General features: G+C 35.4%; 3 protein-coding genes across 3 annotated transcripts in view; 2 read left to right on the top strand and 1 right to left on the bottom strand.

Annotated features, from left to right (window-relative positions):
- Nucleotides 1-8,364, top strand: part of LOC139819786 (venom acid phosphatase Acph-1-like) — an 8,390-nt gene extending 26 nt beyond the window's left edge. The window contains exons 1-7 of the mRNA XM_071789509.1: nucleotides 1-282; nucleotides 4,064-4,258; nucleotides 4,351-4,461; nucleotides 5,237-5,502; nucleotides 5,907-6,187; nucleotides 6,773-6,978; nucleotides 7,074-8,364. The exon at nucleotides 1-282 is cut by the window's left edge and continues 26 nt beyond it. Coding sequence (XP_071645610.1) covers nucleotides 4,121-4,258; nucleotides 4,351-4,461; nucleotides 5,237-5,502; nucleotides 5,907-6,187; nucleotides 6,773-6,978; nucleotides 7,074-7,259 — 1,188 coding nt within the window. The 5' untranslated portion in view covers nucleotides 1-282; nucleotides 4,064-4,120 and the 3' untranslated portion in view covers nucleotides 7,260-8,364. The remainder of the gene's footprint in view (nucleotides 283-4,063; nucleotides 4,259-4,350; nucleotides 4,462-5,236; nucleotides 5,503-5,906; nucleotides 6,188-6,772; nucleotides 6,979-7,073) is intronic.
- Nucleotides 8,365-13,420: 5,056 nt separating this feature from the next.
- On the top strand, nucleotides 13,421-15,911 carry LOC139819775 (damage-control phosphatase ARMT1). The gene is made up of 7 exons (XM_071789483.1): nucleotides 13,421-13,539; nucleotides 13,812-13,912; nucleotides 14,009-14,114; nucleotides 14,355-14,599; nucleotides 14,673-14,855; nucleotides 14,938-15,340; nucleotides 15,426-15,911. The coding sequence occupies exons 2-7, from the start codon at nucleotides 13,830-13,832 to the stop codon at nucleotides 15,756-15,758; spliced, it is 1,353 nt and encodes a 450-aa protein (XP_071645584.1). The 5' UTR covers nucleotides 13,421-13,539; nucleotides 13,812-13,829; the 3' UTR covers nucleotides 15,759-15,911.
- A 2,676-nt stretch (nucleotides 15,912-18,587) lies between these two features.
- On the bottom strand, nucleotides 18,588-22,645 carry Sau (Golgi phosphoprotein 3 homolog sauron). Its single transcript, XM_071789495.1, has 4 exons — nucleotides 21,664-22,645; nucleotides 21,333-21,579; nucleotides 21,091-21,266; nucleotides 18,588-20,012 (listed from the first exon to the last, which is right to left on the bottom strand). Exons 1-4 carry the CDS (start codon nucleotides 21,934-21,936, stop codon nucleotides 19,764-19,766), a joined length of 945 nt encoding a protein of 314 aa, XP_071645596.1. The 5' UTR covers nucleotides 21,937-22,645; the 3' UTR covers nucleotides 18,588-19,763.

Here is a 22,645-nt window from a genome sequence, read left to right as displayed (position 1 = left end):
AATTCTCGGGAACACGATTAAGACAGAATTTATCAGAGATAAAACGGTCGAAGGAGGATTGTATGCGGGGGAGGCGAAGAGAAGTGCGTGGAAGTTGGAAAACGTAGATCCGTGCGATATATACTAATGTAGATACGATATATATAGTCAATTGATAGCACAGGTCGTCAAAGAAATCGTCTATCTTGTTACATGGAAAGTGTGAGAACTCACGGTCGTAATTCTCATCATTCTCGATCTCACCAGTCCTAATCTCTCTTCAATTTTCTTCAGAATTTTGAGGTAAAGGCTGAAAAGACGCTTAAAGATGTTTAAATAACTTAATCGTCTCGTTCGATGTATTTAACGAAAAAAGAGCTAATTCCGTTAATTTCTTTCACAGCATATTGTACCTTGTGTAGCAAATATCGTCAGTTTTTACACTGACAGTTTTGTTAAGAATTTTTATTTTATTTGCTGAAAATAATTTCGCAAGATTCTGTCATGGATGGCTCTATTTAATTCGTTTTAGCGACAAATTAGATTTGCCTTACAAGAGTGTCTTACAAAATTAAAAAAAATTGGAGAAAAATAAAAAAATTAATTTAAGCTAAAAATAATGTCAAAGTATAAAAAAAAACAAATTTTTTACACTTTGACATGGAAAACAACTGAGAAAAGTTTGAGAAAAATCTTGAAAAGTCTTCGACGTCAACGACGTTCCGCGAGGTTTACCTGTTAGTAGCAAATTTGGATTTCTGCGAATATAAATTTATTCAACAAGATTTGGCTTCAATGGCTACGTTTACATTCTGAATTTAGACCGTGGCCTATACCTCAAATTCGACCTAAATTATTTAGGCCGCCTGCTGTAAACATTTGATAGGCGACCGAAACTAGCTTCAGGTCAGAATTTAGGTTGAATTTGAGGTATAGGCCGCGGCCTAAATGTCCCAGTGTATCCGTGCCCAATAAAACAAGTGTTACTATAATATATGATATAATTGATTAATAATGATGTTTGATTGTTTTTACATTGAGTATACAATAGAGCATTGGCTACGTTTACACCCAGCGACCTGATCGCGGCCTGACCTATATTGTGATTCGAAGTAGGTCTAGTCATCGTTCGTTTACACCGAAAGAGACCTAAAAATTGACGGGATCGTATTTGGGATCGCCCTGAATTGCAGCAAATCCGAATAAGCAAATAAAGCTTTTAGGATGCGTCGCGCGTGATCGCGTGTTTACATCGCAAATAGATAACGGCCTATTTCAGGTCGGGTCACTAAAATACGCGGCCTGACCTGAAACTAGATCCGATCGCCTATCAAGTGTTTATAACAGGCGGCCTAAATAATTTAGGTTGAATTTGAGGTATAGGCCGTCTAAATTCAGGGTGTAAACGTAGCCATTAATATGATGTCTCTGCGACAGCAAAATCTTTTGTTTCCACTTTTGTATTTCATTTCGAAGAGAAGGATACTTTTAAATTTTTTCTGTGTGAGTGCGGTTAACTATTTTTTTATCGTCACCTTTCTTGTTTCTTGTCTTTATCTCTCAGCTTTTTAGCTACTTAAGTCAGTCGAACGTCTGCAGAGTCTTAAGAAACTCATCGTATTGTAGAAGTGCGACAGTCAATTCGTTGCAAACAAGTAGGTAGTCGTATCGCTAAAGAAAATTCAACTTTTTCTTTCGATTTTTTGCCGTTAATATTAAAGTGGTAATAGAGCAGACATCTTTATGAAGAATAAATTATTATAGAGATTCTGAATATTAAAAAATTAAAAATTTAATATTGCAAGAGTAAGTATACAAAATATAAATAAAATATTATTCTATGTAATAGCGATAATGTTTTGTGAATACCTTATGTATATTTCATTCTTGCTATATTATTTTTTAATAAATTGTAATTAATTTAAAAATGTCTGCGTGTTATTAAAAAATAACACGAGATAAATGAAATTATTATATAAAGATATAACGATAATTAATTAGATCAAAGAGATAACAAGAATAATTATGCTAACAATACTCTATCTAATAATACTTAAATTTTCATTTTTTATAAAAATTAAGATTAATTAATAAATAACAAGCAAAATAAAAAAGATCAAGATATTTTAACTCTTAAAGTTATCGGATAAATATGGAACACATTGATTTTCCGATGATAAATTAATAGTAGAATCGGATAAGAAACATATATAAATTTACTTTCACTAGACGCTAAAACGTTCTCAAAATAGTGCAAAAATAGAATAGTCGAGACTATTACTAGCTAAAGAGCTTTAATTAAAAATAATCGACTTTATTGTCTATCACTATATAAAAAACACAACAATTTTACTTTTTTTGCAGTTTTGCCGCGTATTATTATTACTTTTACATTTTTCAAAATCTTATTGCAGGTACGTGTTCATCCATTTATTCGGTATTCATATTCTTATTCGAGCATTCGCGTATAGTTCATCAGTATTAAACTTCGAAGGAAAGTTAGCCACTGTGCGGTCCGAAACTACTTTATACTTTTTCTCATTCGCTTTTAAACTCCTTACACGATAAGTTCTTCTAATGAGAGGTGATATATTTTAAATTCATTGAATTTAAGTTCGATTCTTTTTACTCTTTCGAACATTATGCGCTTAAAAAGTTGTCGGAAGGACTATTACGTCGTCGCTGCCGGTAGTGTGACCTCAATTGTAAATTGTCGCTTCCAAGTTGTCGCTACTAATAACGTGAATCTAATTTTCTATTGTAAGAATTTGTATGTTAAATCTGAATTGAATATACTCTCCAAAGGCACTTTACACAAAAAATTACAATTAAAATATTCTTTTCTTCGAAACATTTGTGAGAATGATCCAAGTCGAGTTACAGGTAAAATTCGTGCATTATTTAATTTAGAGAAACCATCAAGTTTTGCAAATAATTGTTCCGTTTTCACTGGATACATCTAATCCACGAATAACCCTTTTCACAGAAAAAATTGAATGCTTAATCTCAAAATCAAGGGAAATCTCTTTATCTTAATACGGGTTTTCTCGCGACAATAACAATTTCATCATCGACGCTATTGTGGGATATTGTCTCGAGAAATCTGGCGTGACGACTGTGTACTTAGATTAAGTTTATTTTATTATCATGGACAAATCTGTTTGCACATGATCTACGTAGTGTCTGTGTAGCATCACATTTAATTGTACAACAGTTAGATAATACACTTCTGGTAAACAAAGCATTTTCTTAATACGCTGAAGATATTTTTAATCTCTCACAATAACATTAGAATGCGATATCTCATACCTCGTTCTAATAATATCTCGCTCTATATGTGTTAATGCTAAACAGACTTTCTTTATAGATATCAAACGAGACAGATAAAGACTGCCTCGTTACAAGCTCATCAACGAGGATTATTGCACACATTACATTAATTAATACAGATTGTGTGTGACAAAACAGTAATTCTACAAAAATAACTCTATAACAGCAATTCTAAAAAAAAATCGACGTTAAAGAGTTTACGTTAAAAAAAGTTACACGCGCTTCTTACGGACATTAGTAATTATATAAGTTACACGATAATTTTTAACTTTTATATTATAATTAAAATTTTGTAATTACATTAGAGAACAACTCTCTGATGTTCTGAGATGAGAATTTTGCATTAATTTTGACTTAATCCGCGGCTCGCATACAGTTTTAGAGATATATTTATTAATAATATTATTAGTAATATTATTGGACGTTAGTTTTTAAGCAATTATACTCATGTAATTACTAAAAAAATTCCCTCTCCGTCTTTTGTAAAATTTAATGAAAATCTAAAAGCTAATCAGCAATAAAGATTAGACGCTTGGAATTTTTGAACAAGAACTTTTAGCACGTATACAAATCGACAATCGTGCAAAAACATAGGTTAATGGAAGGTGAACCATTTGCCATATAATGTTTATATATTTCAAAATCCACGTTGGTAAACGCCAGTTGAAAGCCAACGTCCAACGCGATATCATTACTTCAGCAGTCTATGCTAAGATTATCGGAAGTGTAATGTAAGTGCCAAGAACAATTTTAGTTATAGATTCGTCGCCACGGAATATCTGAGTTTGATTTACGCCGTTCAGTCGAGAAGATGGGAAAATTTCAACGTCTCGTAGACATCGTCCTAATATTTTATTTCTGTTCATTAACGACGTCAGGGACGCCGGCTCCCACCGAGTCGAAAGATATTGACTCAAAAAATGATTTGGAGTTACGATTAGTCAGCGCGGTAATGATATGTGAAAATATCACAGCACTTTACAAAAAATATATCTCCTCGAGTGTATGTAAAGCTAACACAATTGGAATTTGGAATTTTAGGTGTTTAGACACGGCGATCGCACGGTAGACAGGACGAGTCGAGAATCTTATCCAAATGACCCATATAAAAGTAACAATTTCTATCCGGCTGGCGACGGGCAGTTAACTAATGTAAGACACGTAACGTAAGATTTACATGGTACAGCATAGACATATTACATTGTTTTGTTAATCCCTTTATCATTAAGCCCATCTTAAGACCATCTTAAGACGTGATGCATCATGCATATTTGCAGAAGAAATCTTTAAAAATTACTATCTAGCTTATCTGTCTAGCTTATCTCATTTTTCACAGATTTTTTAACGATAGATTTCTTATCAATTCGGAGTTAATTTTTGCATAGCAAAAGAGTATCAAGAGATAATTAGAATTTTCTGTAACTTTATAATTTTCAACATCGTATATGTTTTTCAATTGAGTCCCAAATTAGAATTCCGTTCGGACTCCCTTTGAAATTACAAAAAACTAATTTTGTTATTTATTTAAAGTTCAGTTCGGCAAAAATCCATTTTTTCGATTACTTGCAACACGAAAATTGTAAATATATCTCGACATAGTCGCTATAAGAAAAAAATACCTCGTTTAAAATATAATGCGCGAGAAGTGAAATATTCTGTATATATAAATTAATATTAATGCATGCGCATTGCGTCTTCAGCTCTTCGTAAAGCTTTTCGTAGTGTGTCATAGCGAATGCACGGGTAAGTGCGCGAGTAAGTGCGCCCGCGACAACGGGAAGATTGACATTTTTCTCATTTCTTCGTTTTCGCGTGGAATACATTGCCCCGTTATTTTCAAGTTTGCGCTATCTCTTCTCGTATAAGAAATATTAATGCGGTCGCAGTTCCCTCTTCCACTTCTATATCTTTATTAACGACGTTCAAGGTCGGCAAGAAAAGAGCGTACAAGTTAGGGCTGATGCTGAGAGACAGATACAACAGTTTTCTCGGGGATGTGTATTATCCACCGAATGTCTACGCACGTAGCACGTGGCTGACTCGTTCCAAGATGACCCTACAGTTAGTTCTCGCGGCGCTTTACCCGCCTGTTGACATTCAAAAGTGGAACTCAGACCTTCCTTGGCAACCGATGGATTTGATATATATCCCACAGTATGAGGATGATTTACTGGTTCCAATTGGGTGTCCTACGTAAGCAATAAGCCTCTTCTTTTCACGAATAGTTATTAGTCACGTGATCGGATCCAATAATGATTCGGTTGCATTCGCATTCGCATTCACAAGAATATTTTACGACGCGAATAAGTCGTCAATTATTTTTTTTCTTTGTGAGCGTGAAACAATTAAATAATTAATACAATTAATCTATTGTATAAAAATATCTTTTTGCATATATTTTTATATTATTTCAATGCTCCTCTGCTTTGGTTATAAAAAATGCACTGTATTTTGAGAATATGTAATGTAAATTGTATCGTCTACAAATATATTACAAATTATTGTAATTATTATGTAGATGATATATTTCTTGTTTAAGTTAATTCTCGACAATAATATTTAAAATTTCTTCTTGTGTGTACATCTTTTTCCAATAGATACATCGAAGCTCACAAGAATCTGGTACAAAGTCCAGAAGTGAAAAAGAAAATAGGAGAGTTTAATAATTTGATGAAGATAGCGTCAAATTATACAGGACGAAACATCACTGATCTCACCGGCCTCGTTCTCTTGTACAGTACTTTATATGCGCAATCATTAATGGAATTGCCTTTGCCTGAGTGGACGCAAGACATATTTCCGGATGGCAAACTTTTTGATGCGGCTCTCTTATTCTTAGACCTACTTAGTTACGACCAGTTAAATAATCTCAATGGAGGCACGTTTAAATCAAATATAGATATGCATTGTTTATAAAGTTATCTAATTATTAAGAAATAATCTCAGATTGAAAAGTCGGAAAAAAAAGCCTAAATCAAAAGGCCAAGGCTCAAATTAGACTATAGAGATTAATTTACTTTTTATTTATTTTTAATCCCAGATTAGTGACGTGCATAAATATTATACGTTTTAGCTAATAACTAATATTTTTTATTCCTTACTCTTTTAATAACTAATATTTGTTATTTCTTACTCTTTTTTCATTATGTTTTTTGGAATAACATGACTAGAGAAGAATTAAAAGTTCTTAGAATTCAAAATTAATAAAGTTAAAATTTTATTTCTACTGCAATATATTAAGAGCACACGTAACAATTTCGTCATTATCAATAATAACAAAGCGAGTCATTTAAGTCTAACACAAATAATTCTAACTATCAAGAATTGAAGTGAATTATCCCAATTGTTAGAAAATAATTGGTTTTTCTAGTTGTTAAAGAGCGAATATTTAATATATTATTTATCGTTTGTGAACAGTGCTTTTATATTATTTATTATAAAATATACATATAATTTTTTGCAGGTGTATTATTGAGGAGACTAATTGACGATATGAATAAAGTGATCAACGGAACTCTGGGCGATCAAAAGATTAATCTTTTCTCCGCACATGACTTAAATGTGGCTGGAATATTACACGCTCTAAATATATCCGAACGTCGTTTACCGGCATATACGAGCAGCGTTATCGTAGAATTACATGAAAAAACCGGGATGTATTTTGTCAAAGTAAGTGTGTCATTTCCATTTGTCAATACACGTGACGACATAAATAACATCACTTGATTAATAAATAACTGACAGGTAATGCTCGCTTTTTGCAGGTGTTACATTACTTAGGTATTCCAGCGGAAATACTAGAAGTTAGCATTCCCGGTTGCGAAATATTATGTCCGTACAATAAGTTTGTCGAATTAACGGCGTCCACTAAAGCATTTAAACACACATGTCGTCCAGCGAATGCGAAAATAAACAGAACTTCTAAAGCGTTTGCTCTGTTTGAAATTTAACGGGACATCTTTGACTGGAGCTTCAAAGCTTTTATAACTCACAAATTGACTATCCACAGTGATTTTTCATTTACAAAGTACATACTACTCGCTTATTATAAATAGAATCAAAATCAACCGAGATTACATTATGTCGAATGGAAAATGAGGAATTCTATTTTGACATGTACCTATATTATCATTGACAGCTCAATTTTATTTGAATTGACATAACAAATAAGTAATCGATAAAGCAAAACGTGTTTTGTAATGTCTCGTTTTAAAATGTCTTGAATTTTGCAATGTGTAAAGCGTCATTCACGACGAATATCGTCTCCTATCTAACATAATAAAATCGGCGTGGCACGACGGTTTTATTACATTTTCCTCATTATATCCGGTATCGTACCGTCGAAAACTAGATGCCCATACGATCGCGGAAAGTTAAGTTCGTTAAGTATGCTCAGAGCCGTGTCTTATCGAAGACACGGAGCTCAGATCCTCCGCCTACCGTGCCGTAGCATAACAATTACCCTATTATTTCGCACACACCACCGCGCACCGCGCCGCGGCGATTCGTTGGGCCTATACACCGCACATTTCCGTTCCACGATATACTCCCCAACTTCCATTAAGGCTAAATCTTTTCGGCCGTCGCGTAAGCAGATATCAACGCTGAAGTTTAATTTGCTCTTCTACGTTATTGCCACTTACGGCCGCCGACGAACATTATTTTAATTTGATTTTGTATAAAGAGTCGATCTCTTATAATGCGAGGAAAATTGTTACTAGAATAGATATATTACTTTTATATATGCATACATATAATTATAATAGATATAATTATACGAGATACACCGTGTAATATAAAATATAAGATTTAAAATATATTTTTTACGTACGTACTTACCGATATATTTATATTATTTTACCTGTTGTATTCAACATGATTGTTGTGAATCTATATTTTGGAAATAAAAATGTATCGATCGACCGATATATCTCTTTTTCTATTTACAAGTTGAGAAAACTGCTTCTATAACGAAAAATCGTATTGAGAGTTTAAAGAATTTTTGCTAGAGCGGTAGAAACGATGCCAAACAACGTAGTTTGTCGTATACCGAATTAGCCGCCGTGTTCTTTCAATTTTGAAAATCATTGCCGAAACTTGTCGCCGGAAAAGAATAGGGTAGTCTCAGCTATTCTAAAGACAAAGTTCATCTTTCCTTTTTCCCCTTTTCTTTCGTGCCGGGCCGTCCTTTTCTGTTACCCCTTTTTCTCCTGTAATCCCACCCACGCTCCGTCGGGATAAACTCTTGAAATTTCCGAGAGTTGCCCGGATGAGAGAAGAACCAGTTCCGCACTCCTAATTCTGCGGAATTAAACTCGCGAAATCGTTCTAATTGCGGATACAGTGCATCGGGGCACTTGCATCGAACCGAACTTGCATTGTACTTTTAACGATGTAATACCACGATTGAATTAATCACTGTTCAATTTCCATTACACGGCCGTTAAATTGCATTTATGCCGAAACGTCGTGATTATGATCACGTTAATTTATTAACCGATGGAAAACACGTAATTTTATCGGATACATATTGCATGACGCGCCGCGAACCGCGAGAAAATACAAACCCCCTTTCAATAAAGTTAATTTTGTCAGTCTCTTTATAATTAAACCTCGAATTGCAAATTCGTCAAAGTATGAAATTATAATGGATTAACTTACAAAAATTAGTCCTTAATTACGAAATTACGAGTTTGCGCTTTCGGGATGATATACACGAAATGTGCGTGGGGGAAAAAGGTGGAAATAGAGCATTCCTCAAGTTCCTAGACGGGCGCGCGTGACACAATGGCCGAGAAAATGCAAAATTTGCCGAAAAGACTGCGGGTACGGAAGTTAGTTTGAAAACGCACGATTTAATTGAACATTTGTAATAATTTGTCTGCGCGAGAGAGGGTGCTAACTGAAACTCCTGCGGTTCGCGTTCGCGTGCGATTCGTCGGCGGCAAAGGAATTAGCACGAGCTGTCGAGTAGACAATACGGAATTAATTATAATTAACTGCCATTCACAAAAGTTTCCGCGAACAATTTTGTGGTCGCACCATGCCGGTTATAATGAACTCTACTCCTGGCAGCTCCTATCATTTACATACTCTTACATTCAAACTGGGTTTTCGTTTGGCTGCCGCGCTGGTTCGCGACAACCCCAAGAGAAACTTCTTTAAATTATGCCCTTTGGAATATACCCTCGGCATGACGTGGAATATAACGTCCGTTGAAAACTTTCCGCCGGGGCACGAAGAAATATTGTTGCAACATCGTAAAAATGCATACGACTGATTCTTATACCGTCATCCAGCAGGGATTACATATTTCGAAAGAAAAGCTCTTTAGAAGCAGAAAAGTTTGAGAGAAAGCAGCAAATATGACCCGAAATCATCCTAATTTTGTTATTATGCATTTATATTACATAAATAGTAACCACGCGACTATATAGTTAATATTTATTATATCTCCTGCCAAACGTATCGATTAATTTAGGCAGTTACGCAAACTTACAAAAATTATCAGATTAAATGATTAAAAGAATTAATCCTTAATTAAATTTTTAATATAATTATAATAGAATAATAGATCTCTCATAAATCTTTATTAATTGTTTTACATATTATTCATACACGTTGCCATGCATTTATGTGTGACAACACTGAACACTTGAGAAAGCTTAAAAATAATTAGCTTAATAATGTTAAAATTTGGCAGTTTGATATTAATATTGCTTTAACGTCAGTTAAATGACTAACGCTTTTTACAGCTCGATACCCTCGCACGCGTATCGTCGTTCTATCGTCGTTCTACGTTGCAGGTTTCCTTTATTTCAAGAAGTAGCGCGTTGGCCATGTGGTCCTCGTATTTACGACTTTGTCCTACATGTAATAATCTCTCCCGCACTGCCCTACCGTGTTAATCAATTTCGCGCGGAGGCTCGTAAGATCGTGACGATGATGTGTCAGCTGTCATTAAAAGAACAGGAAACAGAAGACACTGCGGTCTCGTAAAGAAAAAATAAAGAGCACCCACGTGGGCACGTAGAATACCAGAAAGTCGAAAATACGATCTTTCTACTTGCTGAAACATCGATCTCGGTTAAGCTACGACACACCACCACGGTAATCGTTAAATTAAATTAAATCTACTAGTGTCTCAGTTTGGTGAATAACGACGATTTGCAAACCACCGTGGAAGCTTCAAGGTACACCGAAAGAAAGTGATAGCCTCTCTCGTTTCCGCAACGTAATCCAGATTTTACCGACTAATTTGTGAATCCTAGGGGGAGGATGGAGGATAAAAAAAGTCGGCGATTATCTCGCGTGTGTGCGAGCGCGCGTGCACGTGCGCGCGTATAATATCAAGGGAATGTAAGTGTGGCACCGCGAGCTGACGGTTCGGCAGTGCATTATCAGTTCGCCTCGCGCGCTCATAGGAAACCGCAATTTCCACAAATTACACGGATGAAAACTGACTCTTGCGACTGTACACCATCGGCTACAGCGCGGTGGAATTCATGGGTCGCGGGTTATGCCGCATTCGGTGGTATGTAGTAATTAGCAACATTGCTCCCAGGATCTCCCCGTGGATGGGAGGATCGGAGCGAGGACCGTGAGCGAGGGGGGGAGGGTGGGGGCGCGGAGGCCGGCGAATCCGCCGGCACAGATTTCATTTCGAAGGAGCAGAGCGCAACGGGCGGCGATATTATCTTGCCCTTGCTTGACGTTTAACGATCGGTCATGCCGGAGACCCTCGACACCGCGTCGGAAAATCGTGAACAAAAACAGAACGCTGTGTTTCGCATTCTTTAGCCTAGACATCTCCCGTCTGACTATTTGCGAAATTTTTGGCGAAGCTCGCGTAAAAATTGTCGTAATTTAAGGCTCGAAATTCTGACTCTGTTATAGTGCAAAATGCATAAGGAAGAAAACTCGCTCGGGTCAGAAATGGACCGAGCGGTTAAAAGAAGATTGATCTTTTTTTCTCTCGTGACTGACGCATCAAGATGTTGGTCTGAAGATCCTCGAAAACGAAGTATTCTTCTCTAATTTTTTTCTCTTTTTGACATATCGACTGCCACATCATACGTATCGTTCGTATATATAGATGACACTCTTTCAAAAGCGCCCCATCCAAATGGGATAATCCCGCGATAGAACAGCTAGTCACAATGACGTCGAAATGACGGTAAAATGACCTAACAATCATCATTTTGCCGTCATTTGGACATCATTTTGACTTTATTGTGACCTGCTGTTATACACCTGGGATACTTCGTAATTCTTGTAAATGATCTTCTCTGACACAAAAGAAATAAATTATATTTGGCTCCTGGTTATTTGTGAAATTGGATATCATTTGTAGTATATGAACGACGTGGCGATCAATGTTTTAATACATTTACATACTATAAAATATATCAACGTCTTGGGAGATAATAATCGGAAATGTTCATCGCTGGGATATTTTTAATCGTCAAGCATTTCAATTTCGCTATCGAGCGCAGCGCAAGAAAATTGACCGGCGCGTTTTGTCATTAATAATTGAATTATTTTTTTTTTTTTTTACATATCGACTGCCACATCATACATATCATTCGTGTATAAATAACACTCTTTACTTTGAAAGCGCCCTATCATCCAAATGGGATAATACTTCGTAATTCTTATAATGATCTTCTCTGGCACAAAAGGAAGTAAATTATGAAAGAAATGAATTATATTTGGTTTCCTGGTTGCTTTGTGAAATTGGGTACCATTTGTATATGAACAACAGTGGCAATCGCACTGTTTTAATACACTTACGTACTGAAATATATCAACGTCTTGAGAGATAATAATCGAATGTTCATCGCTGGGATATTTTTAATCGTCAAACATATTGCTGCTATCGAGCACAGCGCAAGAGAATTGATCAGTGAGTTTTGTTATCGACGGGGGACGTAATATCATATTAATAATTAAAAACACAATTGTTATTGAAAAAAGGAACGTATCGCGAAAACCGTCGCGACTGCTCCACCAATTTCTCTTCCATACGACAGAAAAGTCGAAACGAGAAGACGCGCCTCGAGTTTTGCTTCTGCGAAACGTCTTCCCCGCCGAGTTTATTAAAGCGTCGTGCAGCTGCAGCTGAATTATCGCCGGAGTTTCCTGTCTCGGCTCCCCCGCGGCAAAAAGCGCGCGCGGCGCGCAGCGGGAACGAAACAATTTGACCGCCTTATTCGAATTTACTTTTCTCCCGCGCGCTCGCTATCTGCGCCGTAACTTTCACCAGACGGGCGAAGAGGGAGAGGGTTGCGCCATTAACCCCGAAGCTAATGTACCCTCACAATGATCATTATGTAAATTCAAGTGTGATAGAGCGCCCCGTCCGGCAATAACGCGAGCGAAACTTTTTCGCGGAAGCTAATCAATTCATTTATCGTGTACCCGATGTGTCCGCCATCCGTCGAGTACGCAAATATCAAAAACGTGCGTTCTTGAGAGATTTAATTTCCCGGGGAGAAAGAATCCGCGAGGGGTGCCACATATTTTAAAGTCACCTATATTTTTATTTAGAATCTTTGCAGATAAAAATTCAACTCAAACAGCTTATTTTCAGACTGTCTTAAATTCACGTAGGAATTGAAGCGGAATGAAAAAGAACAGCCATAAAAAAATAAACGCTCTCATAAATATCCATAAAATTAAACTCGCCGATTTTCCCCGTCACGCCGGAAGTGCGCGCGTCCGTCTGACAGGGGCCGGTAGGCCGGAAATCTCGTTATCCATCCGCATCCGCGGGTCCGCAGAGCGGACAAAAGTGCGACAGCGGCGCGACGGCGTCGGACGAGCGCTCGGCTCGATAGCGCGGCGAAACTTTCCGCGTTAATGAAATTTCTTTGGGCGAAAACTTCGTTGCGCGGGGGAGAAAGAGAAGGGGAGGAGGGTAGCGCGAAGAAGCCGCCGCAAAACCGCGCGCAGTTAACCGCAGACGAAATAAAGGAGAAGGCGGGGAACAAACGGCCGATTATCATCCGTACTCGCGCGCGCCTCAGGGTTGACTCGCGCCTGTTTTTCAACCCGTTCGCGCCGCGGGAAGGATCGATTTCTCGCGGCGAGGAATCGAGGCGTCGCGCGTGCGCGTCACGACTCCCCCAGCCCCCAGGTCGTCTGCTACTCTGCTCCGCGAACGTCGTGTTTACTTTACGTTCATGGACAGTCCTCCGAGAACGTCCGGCGGGGAAAGAACGCGATAAGGTGAGAATATTTTGTGATATTTTGCTGTACGATAAACCGCGATGATAAGAGACCGTCCGAAACTCGCCGACAATTCCTTCTTTAACATTATTTGCGTAACCTCTTCTCCTCAAGATTCTGCTTTCTTACAATATTACTTGTTCTACTTACAGTAAAGTAGCACAATGCAGGAAAAACAAGTCATGTTTAGTTCGTTTTAAAAGCGCAATGTACGATACTAGAGAGAATTTTGTGTTATCACTTTATTGCATACATATCTATGTTTTGTTCAGGTTGTATCAACATATACAATGGCTCAAAGCGATCCCAGAATCCCGAATTTGCAGGACACAGTTACTCCTTTTGGTGTCCGACTGTCTGGAATATATAAACGGTAATTTGCTGAATTGCTTAACCCTGTTCGTTCGTTATCTACTCACTGACCTTTGATAGGAGGATATAGAAGTTGTATCTTTTATTTGTGTTTCAGAAGTTACGCTCACGTGACAATCAAAGACAGATTACCAGTGATATTAACGAAAATCGTTGATACGCTCTGTCAGAATAGAAGCAAAATTATAGCTACGTATAGTGCGGTAATTATACATTGACATATATATGTAGGCCAATATTCATAGTCAGATCTTATATTTAAGACCGTCTTGGGTACAATCTTAAGATGTCATAAAACCAATCACAGAGCCATATCAGCATCTTAAGATATTACTTAAGACGGTCTTGAAATAAGATCCGACTATGAATACCCGTTGTAGAAATCAATTTGTGTTCTATGCCGTTGTACCTTAAAGTGCAAAAAATATATTATTAAATTACAGGATGCCGAAGAAGATATTAAAGAGATCATAGGATTCATAAGTCAGTTGAAAAATGAAATGGTTACTAACAAAGTCCTAAAGCCACTGCGTCTAAACAAAGCAGTTACTAACGACGCGGAGGAATGGAATAAATATTTTGAGTACAGAACATCCGTAGAAGGCGAAACACCTACATGGTTCAATACAATATGGTTATATTGCGAAACCTACATGTATCGTGTATTAGCCCAAGAAATTAGTTTGATGTAAGTTTTGATATATTGAACGAAACTTAAATTTATATAGAACAAGTACTAAAATATCGTTTTGCAATACCAGGAACACCATACACGGTTACGATCCGTTTGAGTGCCATAAGCAAAATGATTTTATTAACTCCCTTGACTCTATAGACTTAATAATTACCTACGTAAAAGATATAATATGCAATAAGGAATACAATATGGAGAACTCGAAGAATGATTTCCTGAAATTTTTGGAATTGAGCTTGTGGGGCAACAGGTTGTACTATTTCTATCCAATTCTAATACATCTATCTTTTATACAATGCATTATGAATAAGCAATGATTTCTATATTTACAGGCATGATCTATCTGCAACTGCAGGCTCCCCTTATAGCAAAACTGGTAATCCACTCACGATAGTGGATCTTTTAAAAAAGAATGTAGTAGTAAATGATTGGGAGGTGGTGTGGGATATTGTAAACAAAAAGATGAAAGAAAACGATGATATTCATATAGTACTTGACAATGCAGGATACGAGCTCTTTACTGATTTATGTTTAGCAGCTTTTTTGATTACTATCGTACCTACGACCAAAATAACGTTTCATGCAAAGCTATATCCATGGTATGTGAGTGATACAACTATTCACGATTTTCTCTGGACGTTAGATTATATGAATGGACTAAATGATCATCCAAATATACAATTATTGGGTAAGATGTTCGGAAATCTAATGGACCGTAAAGTTTGGTGCGTTAAGGTATTTAATTTCACATTTTCTGAAACCATTTAAACCATCACGTGAAATTAGGTTAAATTTAATTTAAACTATTTTTATTAAATAGGAAGAGCCCTATTGGACAGGACCGTATGACTTTACGCAAATAAAAGAAAAAGCGAAAGATATATATGCCCAATTTTCCGACGCTAAATTAGTAATATTTAAGGGAGATCTGAATTATAGAAAACTTCTGGGCGATATGAATTTTGAATATAATACAAGCTTTGCAGCTGCACTGGGAAATTTTCGACCTACGAATATTTTGAGCTTGCGCACTATGAAATGCGATATTTGTGTTGGATTACCAAATGATATGGTTGAATTCTTTGAAAAGGATAAAACTAAACTGACAACTGGAGAGTACGGTCTTATTCAAGCAGCTATATTTAAAATTTAAAATATTAGATCTTTTTGCAAGACAAAAATAAAAGTACTTTTGAATTATGATAATCGTAATTGCTTATGTTTATCACTGTATAAATATATAAAGTTACATAGCACAATATTTGTACATATACAGAGATGCACGAAAATATATATGTAAAACTGATTTATACAAAAAGAATCTTCAGATTTCTCGTAACATATCTATATTTATTCGGTATCATGTTGTATATTAATTATTTAAAATCTGTTATGGCCTGTATATATTTCTATATACATAAATAAAATCTATATCTAATTACAACTATTTTCTGGTATTTTATACTGTAAATTTTCATATATATTATTACTGTATATTTTGTAGACTGAACTATTCTGTGATACTACTCTGTAATATATATAATTACCTTGAATTAAATTTTCCTACGACAAATCCAGTCATTAAAACAAATATTGCTGATTTGTAACTGAGTTATGTAGTATAATGATTAAGACACAATAAGGCTAATCTGTTACTAAAATGCTTAGTGTTAAAATTTTGTGTTTTATCCTCGTCATAATTAAACGATACGCTTTTATATGATTAAGATTTAAAGTTATCTTAACTCGATTGTTGATTGCCTATTCAGTAAGTTATGATACGCTCTTATACATCAATTGTTATACAATTTAAAACACTGTGTTCAATCTTATTTTATATAAATTATTATCAACGATAAAACCATACTTTTTTATTTGTACATATTACACACATAAGTCGAATAAGAAGTTTAATAAGAAGTAATAAATGTTGATTATTTCTTATTTATTGAACTTTAATCGGCGATATATTACATACGTATGTGCACATAAAATTATAAAGCAAGCCTGTAAGAATACAATACTATGTTTATACAAAGTATTCAAATATATAAAATTAAATTCACTGCGGTTTGATTTAAATAATTTGACATTAATTTGACGCTTCATACATATACTTTAAGTATAATAAATTTATCACACTAGGGCCTGGTTGCACCAACGTTGCAATAAATTTTAAATTATAAAATGTAAGAAAAATAATTTTAACAAGTATGACCCGATTTAACGTCCATCTAACCGTATAACGATTAGTAGGACTAATCTTTTAAATTGATAATTAGACATTTGCAAGAACTCGATAGAATTTTTGATTCATAGATTTTTGTAACAAATATTCATATATAAAGATATGTTTTTTATTATAAAACTTCAACTGCGAATAATGCCATGTACGCTTATAATTGATAAAATTCGAGAGAGATTTAGATCTCGCACATAGCATTAGTGGCAAATATGTATTTTATCATCATTATGTATGTATATATAAAACATTGTATATTCTGCTCCATACTTAAGTAGAATTTATTTCATTGTATTCGATTTTCCACATCAGAACATCATGAAAGAGATAGTTGTTTTACCAAGTGGCAATAGAGTTTCCTCATCAATGGATTTTCACAGACTAAATATAATAGAAATCTATTTATATAGTATATATGTATGTATTCACAAAAAACTTTTCATAAAACTTTTCTAGTTACTTGTAAATGTATCTGTTGGCTGTAGTAAAAGCTGATAATATTAACAATAATTTTAATAAATTATAATCACGAATAATGAAGTAATAACAATAATTATATAACTATAATACATTTTAAAGCAAACAACTTATTCAAGTAAATTACTTGAATGCATTATAGTTTAATTATTATTATCATTATGAATAAACTTGATTCATGTGCTGACATATGCTTGTCCAGCAAGCTTTTAGATGAAATAGCAATGGATTAATAATATATTTGACGATTTCTCCACAATTTTTAATATCCATTATAAAAATTTATAAAGGATATATATGTCTGCATTACTATCCAAGAACAACTTCATTATCAAGACAAAGTCTTGACAGTGACAAAGAATTAACATTATTATATATTATAGGTATTAGAATCAAATAGTAAAAATTGGATCTTAGTTAAAATTTGATGATAGATAAAACATTATCTATGTAAAATGATGATTGCAAATCACTTGATATCCCACCATATTATTGTAATCCAACTTTCTATTCATGTCAATCTAATGTGCATTCTACAAAGTTCATTTGGAAAGTAAGTGCCGAGATCGTAAAGAATTTAAAATACTTGAAAAAGTATTAATTAAAAATTGATTTTGACTATTACTCTGAATGACTACAATTCGTTCCCGTACTTTATTTTTAATAAAGAATTGAAAATAAAGTATAAAAGTGAGAAGGAATTTTTCTATAAAATACACCCTTTTTCTTATGGCCGATTGGCACCTACTTCTCAAATGATCTATTCATGTTCTTACTATATCTGTACATTTTACATGCATATCTATATATCAGCGATTAATAAAGTACATGAATAAACAGAAATATTTGAATTTATATTACAATTATTTTATGACAAGTAACTATAAGTCTTTTTCGATACATTTTATGCTGTTCTTATAATATACAGGTATATATTCTATCCAACAATAGAATCCAATATTCATTGTAAATCATATCATTAAAATTTATTGACAAATTATAATCTGAGAAATTATTTTCACAATAATTATTTACAAGAATTTACAGCGATCTATTCTTGTTTGGAAATAAAGATAGAATTATTTAGATAATGCTTTCATGCGTAGGTTAAATGTTTTAGACACGTTCTTTTAAACCAAAGAAAAAATTGAAAAATTAAATCTTTTAATTTAAAAATAAGGAAGCTTAGCCCCATGCTCTTTTGGCCCAATAAATATATCAGTTATTGCACAAAGGACATTAACAAATTTCAACTACCAAAAGTTGATTTTGTTATTATATTTAATAGTCTCAGGACAAGCAGCTTGTAACACTATACATGGACTAATTTATATATTCAACTATCAGATTACAATAAAATTATCACTTATCTAAGAAATTTTGAATAACAAAAAATATCGGTAATCAATAATAAATAATTCATCACTTTTTCCTTTTAAATCTGAATACTTTACTGCCACATGATAATACTATCAGTACAATCTGTTTATATATATCAGAAGACATTGCATCAATATAATGGTCTGTATGAAAAGTGAACATTTCTATAGAAGCAATTGTGCAGAGAATTTCTTACAAAAGTTTTAAAAGTTAACAGAAATGTGGCACTTCGCGTAAAATCGCACGAGGTCAGCCATGTGTAAAATCATATCTATCAGTATTATTGACATGAGTGAAATAATTAACGGTTTAAAAATATCTAAAATTCTTTTCTGGAGAAAGATTTAAAATGCATGTATAGATTAATTAAACTTAAAATATTTAGAAAAATGCTGTTTAATATTGTATAAATGACTCGCGGATGTAACGCGAAATTCTATATGACATAAACAAAGAGGCACATGTATATACTATATTAAAAATTAGGATTTAAAGGAATATATGTACATACTTGTATATTTCACAAAATTATGGCTAAGAACATATAATCCAGATTTCTTCAACACTACCACACCCAGTATCCATTTTGAGGCACCCCGCATAGTGTCCTGCGTCTTATGTTTATGAACAGATACACATTCGTAAACACAATGGATAAGCAAGAAAGTACAGACTTTAATACAATGTAATCATTCTTTCCTAAACGAAATAGTGCTACCCAGCACAAGGCATACATTCACGCTTCTTATTATTTCATAATATTTAAATACGAATATTCGTTATATTTAGCTATATCAAATATGCATTAAATAACAATAACGGAAATGAATAAAATTTCTTAAAAGTTTCCTATGTAGTCGAATATGGATTATTTGGTCTGAATAATTTTATCATGTAACAAGGATTGTATCTTTCTATTTTGCATAATTGTCGCGACTAAAAGAAATCATTAAGTTCATTATTCACATTAGTATAAGAATAATAGTATTGTATAATACATAATAGAATTTAATAGTATAAAACTATTCCGCGTCCACGAAATTTAAGAGTTAGTAACTGTTACTTGGTGAATGTAGCAAATACAGCCCAAAGTACCGGATTCGCGTTACGTTTAGCGGCTTCCGCCTCAAAGTCGAGGTCTAATAATGTCCGTACTCTTCGCATCGCTACTTCGTAATCGTCGTCCGACAATGGCGCAAATGCATTTTCTAGTACATCAGCTGCATGAGCTAAAATAACTAATGCCAATGTTCGTCTATCCATGCGAGCGGCATCATTCACCCAACGGCCTAATACAGCTTCTTGGATCTGGAAAACAGAAAGTAACATATGCCGTTGTTCTATTCATATATTATGTAACTCAATTCAACATCAATATCCTTTCATGAAAAATGTAGAACATATTTTTATCTTTCCCCATTACCAATTTTCATTTCTATACTCTTATTCTAAAAATACCTTAATATTTTCTGTTTAGCATAATTAATAAAAAATATAGAAATATTTAATACCATTACAAAGATTTTTAAATTAAAAACTTTTATATATAAGTATTTTTCTTTTTCAATTAACATGAACTAAAATTTATATAATAAATAAAATTTATGTAATAAAATAAAATTTATTTATACAAAAATTTCCTTCAAATATATATATTATTATTTTTATGCATATGTTATTACAACAGTAATAAATGTGTTATAAAAACAGATAATAAATATATATAATTAGGAGGCATGAGAGAAAATAACAGCTCGTAAATTGAATACATATATATATATATATATATATATATATACTATATGACATCATTATGTGTATATAAAAATCATATTGTATATACACATAATGGTGTCATATATATGTAATCAATTTATGAACTGTTATCTTCCCACATGTCTTCTAATCAAAGTAGGATATAAAGCATAAAGATAAGATATTACTTCCGTAGATGATAACATTACATTAAACATAGAATGCTGTTGAAATAAATCTCTGAATATTGAGAAGCATTTTGTAAGTGTCATATCACAAGTTAATTGAGTGAGCTTTTCTTTCTGATTCGAGTCATAAACACTGCTTATTTTCGGAAGAATATAAGAAGGTCTAACAAACTTTCTATTTTAAACAATAATATTTATGATCAGATCAGGTTTAATACAATTTAAGTGATATGTCACAGTAAATATATACATAAATATTTTTATCAGTGTGAGATGTATTGTTACATGCACGGAATATGTTCTTGAACATATCTGTATCTATACTGTGCGAGTCTCTCATTCTTAAAATGAGAATAGCTCTCAAATTTATTTCATAGGCATGCTATGTATCGATAATCAAGAAGTAGTATTGCAGAAAAATATGTAGAGGATAAATAATTCACCTTTTTCACGAGACGACTTTTGGCAAGGTTGTCGGTAAGAGGATGAGTCGTCATATCAAACAGTAAGAAATTTTGTTTCTCCGTAGTTAAGACACCTTTCTCGACAAGATTTTTCGCTAGCCGTTCTCTCACATTTTTCAATTGATACCTTAATTTCAAGGGATTCCATGTTTCTCCTGCAACCATACGAGACATTTTAGGATCAACATCTCGTACACGAGTACAGCGATAAAGGAACTAACCGCTGAGGTACTCTATCCAATTCTGCACAGTTTCAGGAGGGTCTGTGTCCTTCAAGTGTTTCAAAGCTTCGTCCAACAATACGTCTCCCGTAGGCGCGTCGTTTTTCAACAGAAGCTTCCTGGCCAGCAAGCTCTTCTTACGCATGCCAGCCTTCTCCAGCTCCACTCTACCCCGAAAAGCAAGTTCCGCCAAGATACATCCTCTTAATCCGGAACTTATGCAATCGTTCCAGAAGGACGTGTATCCCTACGAAAGAAAGAGAGGACAGTGTCAATACTACGCCAAGTGGAGTTCATAGGGGAAAGGGAGTTTCTAGGATGGTAAACAAACCTCTTTGTCCTTGAGACCGAGCAGCAAGACCTCCTCCATGAGGGTCAGACGCGTCTCCTTGTCGGAGTCGTCGTCGGTGGTGGGATTACAGTTGAGATCCTTCTGGGACAGGCAGTCCGAGTCCGGGCTTTGACCGGACAGCTTGTCGTTGTGCACGAGGTCCGCGTTCGAGCCGTCCTGGCCGTGGCCGCTGCCACCGCCGCCGGCGCCGCCGCCACCGCCGCCGCTGTTCACCACGCGTCGTCGCTGCACCAGCCCGTCACCGCGATTCATCGTGCGGCTCAGGTACTACGACGGGCCACCACTTGGGGGGGAGTAGTACGTCCGCGTGTTCCCGGGGTGCGATACACCCACCACACCGCGAATCACCTCGGTGCTGACGGTCGATCGAGCGCGGGGGATCGCCCGTCTCAGATGGTGTCGTTATTAGAGGGAGCCAGCGCGGGCGTTCGTCGCACGGTAAACACTGTGCCGTTGACGTTTACCCCAAAGCGACATGTCTCATCCAAGATGGCCAGGCCCTCTCTCTCTCTCTCTCCCTCTCTTTCTTTCTCTCTCTCTCACTCTCTCTATCTCGTTGACCTCGTCCGGCTCTCGCGATTACTCGCGGTGGACAGAGTTGAAGCGGCGAATAACGCGCGGCGCGACGCGACGACCGCGACGTGACGAACGACGGGGGTCGACGTGCGGAGTAAATGCGCTCGTCCTCCCTCGTCTCCGAGAGCCTGCCTTCTGTCGGCCGCGTTTAACGTATATCACCGACTCACCACGAGGAACGACACGTCCGCGGGAAAGACATCGGGGGACTTTGAAAAACACGTGCGAGATCGCGTGAAAGATACGGGACGGATCGAATCCGTATCGGTGGTCCAGCCACTCGTGTGCCCACGGCAGAGAAACCGAGGAACGGAAAGGACGAACGTATATCGCACTCGCGGCAACAATCACGAATCAGCGAGCGGAGCAGTCAGCAGTGTCGCCA

The sequence above is a fragment of the Temnothorax longispinosus genome, chromosome 1, assembly GCF_030848805.1.
Source record: "Temnothorax longispinosus isolate EJ_2023e chromosome 1, Tlon_JGU_v1, whole genome shotgun sequence".
NCBI classification, from domain to species: Eukaryota; Metazoa; Arthropoda; class Insecta; order Hymenoptera; family Formicidae; genus Temnothorax; species Temnothorax longispinosus.
This window is presented reverse-complemented; position numbering and strand designations above follow the sequence as displayed.

Bases quoted from the DNA above. Each gene is read 5' to 3' on its own strand.
- Sau (XM_071789495.1), bottom strand. From the start codon at position 21,936: ATGAATCGCGGTGACGGGCTGGTGCAGCGACGACGCGTGGTGAACAGC. The intron at 21,580-21,663 runs GTTTGTTTACCA...TTTCTTTCGTAG, and splicing joins TCGGTCTCAAGGACAAAGAG to GGATACACGTCCTTCTGGAA. The intron at 20,013-21,090 runs GTGAATTATTTA...TCTGTTTTCCAG, and splicing joins AAAGTCGTCTCGTGAAAAAG to ATCCAAGAAGCTGTATTAGG.
- LOC139819775 (XM_071789483.1), top strand. From the start codon at position 13,830: ATGGCTCAAAGCGATCCCAGAATCCCGAATTTGCAGGACACAGTTACT. The intron at 13,913-14,008 runs GTAATTTGCTGA...TTTGTGTTTCAG, and splicing joins CTGTCTGGAATATATAAACG to AAGTTACGCTCACGTGACAA. The intron at 14,856-14,937 runs GTTGTACTATTT...CTATATTTACAG, and splicing joins TTGAGCTTGTGGGGCAACAG to GCATGATCTATCTGCAACTG.